At 27.6% G+C, this 8,242-nt stretch overlaps 1 protein-coding gene across 7 annotated transcripts in view; it reads right to left on the reverse strand.

Annotated features, from left to right (window-relative positions):
• LOC117175649 (cytosolic carboxypeptidase 4-like) overlaps positions 1 to 8,242 on the reverse strand; it is a 328,784-nt gene that overhangs the window by 25,336 nt on the left and 295,206 nt on the right. For all 7 annotated transcript variants that reach the window (XM_033365360.1, XM_033365361.1, XM_033365357.1 and 4 more), the window contains one exon: positions 238 to 490. In XM_033365360.1, the coding sequence (XP_033221251.1) occupies positions 238 to 490 (253 nt within the window). The remainder of the gene's footprint in view (positions 1 to 237; positions 491 to 8,242) is intronic.

An 8,242-nucleotide genomic window follows, 5' to 3' on the forward strand; every position in this document is an offset into this window, starting at 1 on the left:
AGGGTGATGGAATTTTTCTGAGGTCAGATTCGGATTCAGCGCAGTAAAAACCTTCGGGTATAGTAGGTCTGGTCTCTGGTTCTGAGAATTGTTGGCCTGTGTTATTATTCCCAGTAATTTAAAAATAAACCCTCATCTTTTTCTTCATTTAAGTTGATCAAGAATATTACCTGAATAGAGTCTAGAACTCTAGAGCAGTAATAAGATTTAATTAGGCATTTTTAATTTGACACTTACCAAATATTGCACCGGTTGATCCGGTTTTGCTCTGTCGACGGCACTCCAGGATCCAGACCTTGAACATCCGAATAGAAATACGTTTTTCCTACGCGAGTGTCCATGATAGTCCACAAAGATATGAGGTGGCCGAAACAATACTCTGGCACAATATTCCATTAATCCCTTTGTGTGATAAATTATTGGATGCAGTGTCTGATTCGGATTACTCCAACGTCTGTTGAGATCCTCATTCGTCAAACCATACCGATTACTAAAAAAAAATTTCAAAAAATGTTGAAGATTTTTCCTTTTTGATCAAAGAAGGTAATGCTAAGAATTTCCAGAATGTTTAAATTCAAAGAATTCACGGAATTCCCTGGATTTAAGGAATTTACGGAATTCATGAAATCCATTAAATTCACGAAATTCACGAAATTCATGACATTCACGAAATTCACGGATTTCATAGAAATGAAGGAATTCACGAAATTGATGGAATGTGCGAAATACCTGGAATTCACAGTATCAAGGAACTTACAGAATTCATAAAATTCACGGAAATCGCAGAATTCATGAAATTCAAGGAATTTATGGAAATGACGGAATTGATGGAATTCAAGCCAATTCATAGAATTTAAGAAATTCGTCAAATACCAGGAATTCGTTAAAATGACGGACTTCAAGGATTTCACGGAATTCATGTCAACCACAGAATTCATGCATTTCACCGAATTTATGGAAAGAATGGAATTCACGGAAAAGATTGAATTTACGGAATTCATGGAATTCAAGAAATTCGCGGAATTTTCCGCAATCACGGAATTCAAGGAATTAAAGGAATTCGCAGAATTAATGGACATGAAGGGATTCACGAAATTCATGGAATTAGGGGAATTCATGAATTCGTGGATTTCCATGAATTCTATATATTCCGTCCATTTCGTAATTTCATTGAATTTCATTAACTCATTGAATTTGATTATTTCCTTGAATGTCTTGAATTCCACGATTACTTTGAATTTCATGAATTAGTTGAATTCCATGAATCGATTGAATCCCGTGAATTCCATGAATTCCATAAATTCTATAAATTTCATTAATTCAAACGATTCCATGAATTACACAAATTCCATTAACTCCGTGTATTCCATCATTTACACGAATTCCATCATTTTCGTGAATTTAGTCAATAACGTGATTTCCCATAATTCCGCGAATTTCATGAATTCCTTAAATTCCTTAATTTCGGTAAATTTTTGAAATTCCTTGAAAAAATTGAAGAAGAAAAATTCGATTGATTAGATTTAAAAAAATGAAAAAAATTTCCAAATTGCGTTAATTCCGTAAGGTCCATAAGTTCCATGAATTCCTTAAATTCTTTGAATTCCGTAACTTCAATAAATTGCGCGAATTCCGTGTATACTATAAACTTCGTGAATTCTGTGAGTTCCGAGAATTCCATTAATATCTCGAATTCTGTGAATTTTCTTAATTCCGGGAATTTCATAATTTCCGTAAATTCCATTAATTCAGTGAATTCCGTAAACACATGAATTCCGTGAATTCTCTAAATACGTTGAATTCCATAAATTCGTTGAATTCTGTAAATTTATTGAATTACGTGAATTCCGCAAATTGCATGAATTTTGTGAATTATATAAATTGCGTGAATTCCGTAAGCATTTTATAAATTCTATGCATTCTTTGAATTCATCAAATTCCATAAATTCCTCGAATTTGTTGAATTTCATGAATTCTGTAAAGTTCCTGAATTCTATGAATTCCCTAAAATATTTGAATGCCGTAAATTCCGGTAAAACTTTGAATCTCCTCAAGGAATTAATGGAATTCATGAATTGAACCGAATTCATGGAATTTACGGAATTCATGAAATTCATGAAAGTCACGGAATCCAAAAAATTTAAGGACTGCATGTTATTTACGGAATTCACCGAATTGATTAAAATCAAGTAATTCTCGAAATTTGCGGAATTCATGAAATTCACGGATTTCGAGGAATCCATCGAAATCCAGGAATTAAACGAATTTAAGGAATTCACGAAATTTGCGAAAGTCACAGAATTCATTGAATTCGCGAAATTCAAGGAATTGATGGAATTAAAGGAATTCATAAATTTCAGGAATATACGAAATTCATGGAAATAATGGAAATCAAGAAATTAACGAAATTCATAACATTCACGCGATTCGCGGAATTTCCCGAATTGACGGAATTAGCGGAATTCGTTGAAAATATGGAATTCACAGAATTTATGGAATTTAAGGGGTTAACGGAATTGCATTTAATCACGGAATTTATGAAATTTTAGAAATTTCCGAAATTGATGTGAAAACCGAAATTAATAGAATTCGCAGAATTCACAAAATTTATGGAATTTCGTGAATTGCGTGAATTCCGCGAATTCTTTAATTTTCACGAATTCGTTGAATGCCACGGATTTCTTGAATTCAATGAATACTTTAAATTACATAAATAACATGAATTCCATTAATACCTTGAATTTCATGAATTCTGCGAATGCCACCAATTGTCTGAATTCCACGAATGCAATGATATGTGTGTGTTCTGCGTATTTGATGAATTTCGTGAATTCTGTGAATTACAAGACTTCTGTGAAATTCTTGAATTCCGTGAAACTCATTAATTCTGTAAAATTCTTGAATTCTGTGAATTCTTACAATTATTTGAATTCCGTTAATTCTTTTCATTCCTTGAATTCCATAAATTCCTTTAATTCCATGAATTGTTTTAATTTCGTAAATTCCTTGAATTCCGTGCATTGCCTGAATTTCTTGAATTCCATGAAATGTTAATTTAATATTGTGAAAAAACATAATTTTTGTAAAATGATATTTATACAAGATCATTAAAAATTAATACCGGAAATCTAAAAAATCGCATTCTAATCTGATTCTCAGTTTTCAATATGAAAATGAATGGAGTGTTTAAATAAATGTTAATGGGAAAAAACGGCTGTCAAAATACATTGCTAAACAATCAAAACATATTTACATATAATTTAAAAAATTTAATTTCAATACTAATTTCACGGCCAACTATGTAGATCCGTGCATCAAAAAACATCGCTCAAGATCAGAACAATATCTATAATTTTTGAATTAGAACGAAAAAGACGAATTTTCAACCAAGAAGATGAATTTTTTACTAAAAAATACGATTTGCAGAAAAATACGTGAATTTTTAACTGAATATTATAACTATTATATATAACTAAATAAATATTTTATTCAAAATATCAGCTTTAACAAACAAAAAATTTTGAAATTTTCAGTTAAAAATATTAAATTTTAAAGACCAAAGAAGAAGTAATTTGTAACAAACTAGTGAAGTTTTCTCTAACCAAAACAAATGACTTTAAAAAAAAGTATTTCATGTTTAAATTGAAAATAGTTAGAGTTTTTATATAAAAAACAGTGGAATTAAAAAAAAAGTTGAATCCTCAATCAAAAAGTTCAATTTTCACGTAAAAAAGATTATTTTTCAACCAAAAATGAAATATTTCGGATTTCAACTAACAAAACTATTTTTCAATATAAAAAAATGAATTATCAACAAAAAATAAATAAATCTTAACCCAAAATAAAGTTTTTACCATAACGATTTACAGTTAATTTGCAGTTAAAAAAAAAGAAAAGGAAGTTCAACTAACATCATTAATCTTTAACAACAACAAAATAATATTCAACAAAGTATTGCAACTTTTAATTAAGTGGTTGAATATCTAACTAAAAAAAAATCAATTTCCAACTACATTTGAATGTGTGACTAAAAAAAAAAGAATACTTTAATTTTCAATTAACAAAATTATTTTTCAACCAAAAAAAAAGATGACTTCTGAACTAAAATTGAAAAGCTGATATTTTTACCAGAAAACTTATTTGATTTTATATATAAAACAATTGAATTAAAACAAAAAGGCGAATTTTCAAACAAGGAGGTTAATTTTTTAGAAGAAAAGACGAATTTTCAGCAAAATACATTAAGTTTTATCTAAATAGTTGAATCTTTAATAAGGCAAGATCACCTTTAACCAAAAATGAAATAGTTCAATTCTTAGTTAAAAAATTAGTTTAAAAAAAAAAAGCAAGAAATTTTGAACAAACTAGTAAAATTTTCAACTATAGTGAAGAGGTTTTCACTAAAATAATGAAGCCTCAACCAAAAACAATGAATTTTTGAAAATGTAGTTGATATTTAAACTAATTAATTTTGGACAAAAGAAATTAATTATTAACCCAATATTAATTTTTTTATCAAAAAGATTTACAGTTAATTTGCAATTGAAAAAAATAAATGAATTTTGTACTAAAATCATTAAAATATTTAACATCAAAAATTAATTTTTAACAAGTTATTAAAATATTAATCAAATAGTTGCACTTTTAACCCAAAAAGATCAGTTCTTTACAATCGATTATTTTCTACCAATAAAAGAGAACCAAGATATGTGGGAAGGGGAGGTATTGATATTAAAATTAATCTATAATTTCCTCATTCTTTCTTTAAATAACAAGTTCGTTCTGACAAACTGCTCCGACCCAGGTCACGGATCAATCTCTCTAGCAATCAGCCCAGGTGAAGGGCTTCACCAAGTCACCATATAAAGCTCTCCACTCTAGCTTATTAATACCCAATATAAAAATAAAAAAAGGAATTTCTTTTTCCGGAAAATGAAAAAATTCGGGAGGGGATCGATCAACAAAAATCGAATGTCCAATTTTTCCCTGTAATACCTAAAACGATAATGACTGAAGGAATAATTTTGATTGGATTTTGAATCCAGAACGTGGAGTCAGTATTCTACTACCCTACTATTGCTATGCGCGACGCAGAGGCGTCATTTCCTGCGACACAACTTCCTGTCGCCGGAAACGTTCTTCCAACTACACCTGAATCCTTAAATGCTTAAATAGCAAGTATCTCTCACCATCATTCTTTCTCGACTTGAGATAAGGACCACGTGGGAAGGTCACTGTGGGAATCTTGTTTTCTTATGATTTATCGCAATCTCGCAATCTAAAGTGATTACACGAAATGACACTACAAAACCTATCTTTAAATCCTTTTCTTTTTTTTTTCTTCTTTTTTTTTTTGTAAACCAGCACGCAAACCCTTCGTACCAGAACGATACTAGATTTTAAATCACTGAAGGGAATCACCAGGAAATTATAGCTTAGCAGCCTCTTACACAGAAAACGTGAAGTACTAGTTGCTTGGTACAATCCAAGATCGTACTTTAATGTGACCTCTTAGAAACACTGGCTAGCTACTTGATTGAAAAAAATTCTAGGGTTATTCCTGGTTTTCCGGGTCAAATATTACATTTTTTTGTGTTGAAAATTACATTTTTCCTAGTTGTTTTTTAACCACTTTTTAAAATAATTATTCAATACTTTTTGCCTTATTATTTAATTTTTCAAAAGTACTCAATATTTTATAACTTTAACGCTGTTTTGAAAAAGCACCGTTGACTAAAAAAATTCAAAAATCATATTTTGAATTAAGAATTCTCCGTCAAAAATTTCAAAGAATAATATTTACAGGATGGATTTTAATGTTGACCCCCCCCCCTCATTCTGTGTTCAGATTGTATTCGGAAAGTGCCGCAAAAATAAAAAATATTTTATACAAAATTCCTGCTAAATACAGTATTCTATATTTTTAGCCCGTAAGTGGCATGTTTCCAAGTATTTTATAAATAATTTCAATTTTTTTATAGAATACCTTTAATTGTTTAAACAATTTTTCTCTGTGCCTCTAAAAGTTATTATTTCATGAAATTAGTTACATAATGAACAAATTTCGAGAATAATATATTTGTTTATCAATATTTGGCAATTATTTTTAACATTTTCTATTTGTTTAAAAAATTTTCATTTGTTTAATTGTTTCTTCAATAAAAATATTGAAAAATTAATACTTTCTGCAATCAATAACGTAGTTAATGACAGATAAGAGTAATATTTTGTGTGAAAGACAGTTTGAAATTATTTAAACAATTTTAAATTATTTTAAAAAAAGTTCTTCCTGTAAATGCTGAAAAGCTACTTATTTCATGAAATCAATGATTTATTCAATGAATGTTAGGAATGATATGTAAACTACAGTATTTTTTTGATTTTTTGTAATACATTTTTTTATTCTATAAGTGACAAGTTTTAAATTATTTTATAAATAATTCTAAATTGGTTAAGCAATTTTTTCTTGGTTTTTAATCCGGAGAAGTTATTAATCTTCTGGATAAGTAATACAGTTAACGAATTTCCAGAATCTTTCCCCGGTAAATCTTAAAAAATTATTATTTTATGGAATTAATGACAAAATTAACGAATTTTGAGAATTATATATTTGTTAACCAATATTTGGCAATTATTTAAACAATTTTCTGTTTATTTAAAAAAATGTTTTCCTTCTACAAATGCTGAAAAGCTACTATTTTTTACAATCAATAATGTTTGTAATGAATGCTAATAGTGATGTGCTAAATACAGTATTTTTTTGAATTTTTTAAACAATAAATATTTTTATTTGGTAAGTGAAAAGTTTCCAAATTATTTTATAAATAATTTTAAATTGCTTAAGTAATTTTTTTTGCTTTTAAATCGTGAAAAGTTATTATTCTTCGGGATAAGTGATACAGTTAACGAATTTCAAGAATAATATTTCTTTCTTAAGATATTTCGTAATTATTTAAATAACTCTCATTTGTTCAAACAATTTTTCTCCTGTAAATATTAAAAAGTTATTATTTTATGGAATCATGCAAACAATTAACAAATGTAGAAAATAATACATGTATTTACGAATATTTAGCAATTATTTAAACAATTCTCTATTTTCTTGAACCATTTTCATTTGTTTAAACAATTTTTTCCCATGTAAATCGAGACAAATTTATACTTTCTGAAATCAATAACCCAGCTAATGATTTATAAGAGTAATATTTTGCGTGAAAGAGAGTTTACAATTATTTAAACAATTTTAAATTATTTAAAAAAATGTTTTCTCCTGTGAATGTCGAAAAGTTACGTTTTTATAAAATCAATGATTTCGTTAATGAATAAATTTTTTTATTTGATAAGAGACAAGTTTTCAAGTATTTTATAAATAATTTTAAATTGTTTTAGCAATTATTTATTTTGCCTTCAAATTCCGAAAGTTTATTATTTTCGAAGACATATGATAGAGTTTAAAAATTTAATATTTTATGGAATTAATTACACAATTTACGAATGTTGAGAGAAATATATTTTCTATCGAGATTCGGCAATTATTTAAACAATTTTTTCTGTTAAAAAATGTTTTCCCCTGTTAATTTAAAAATATTACTGCTTTCTGAAATCAATAATGCAGTTAATGAATGTTAAGAAAGATGTTTATTGTGGAAGACAGTTTTTCAATTGTAAAAATTATTAGTAATCGTACCATTTACAAGAAAGGAGGAGAAAATTCTAGCTTTTTATTATCTTTTCTGTAAACTCTAATTTTCTCCACCTTTTCTATGAAAAGGAGAAAGTGATATTAATTGTTTAAATAATTGCAAACAAATTTTTTTAACAATGCTTAAGTATCATAAAGAAACATGACTCCTAATATTCATTAATTTTGTCTTTAGTAACAGAAAAGAAAAAAATTTTTTTTGTGATTAGAGGGGAAATATTTTTAAGACAAACCAAAATTGTTTGAATAATTGCCAAATATGGTAACAAAAAGTATTCTTCAAATTCATCAACTGTATCATATAACCAAAACCAATAGTAACTTTTCACGATTTAGAAGCGAAAAAAATTACTAAAAAATGTTTTAAACAGATAATAATAGTTTAAACAAATAATAATTGTTCAAACAATTTAAAAATAGTTTTAAAAAACTTGAGAATTTGTGATTTATCGAATACAAGTAACTAGTTTTAAATTTTGAATTTTTTTCGGGCAATTTCCTGGCACAATAAGAGTGGGTTGAGGAGTTGGGGGGGGGGGG

Source organism: Belonocnema kinseyi, chromosome 6 (genome assembly GCF_010883055.1).
Source record: "Belonocnema kinseyi isolate 2016_QV_RU_SX_M_011 chromosome 6, B_treatae_v1, whole genome shotgun sequence".
Lineage (NCBI taxonomy): Eukaryota > Metazoa > Arthropoda > Insecta > Hymenoptera > Cynipidae > Belonocnema > Belonocnema kinseyi.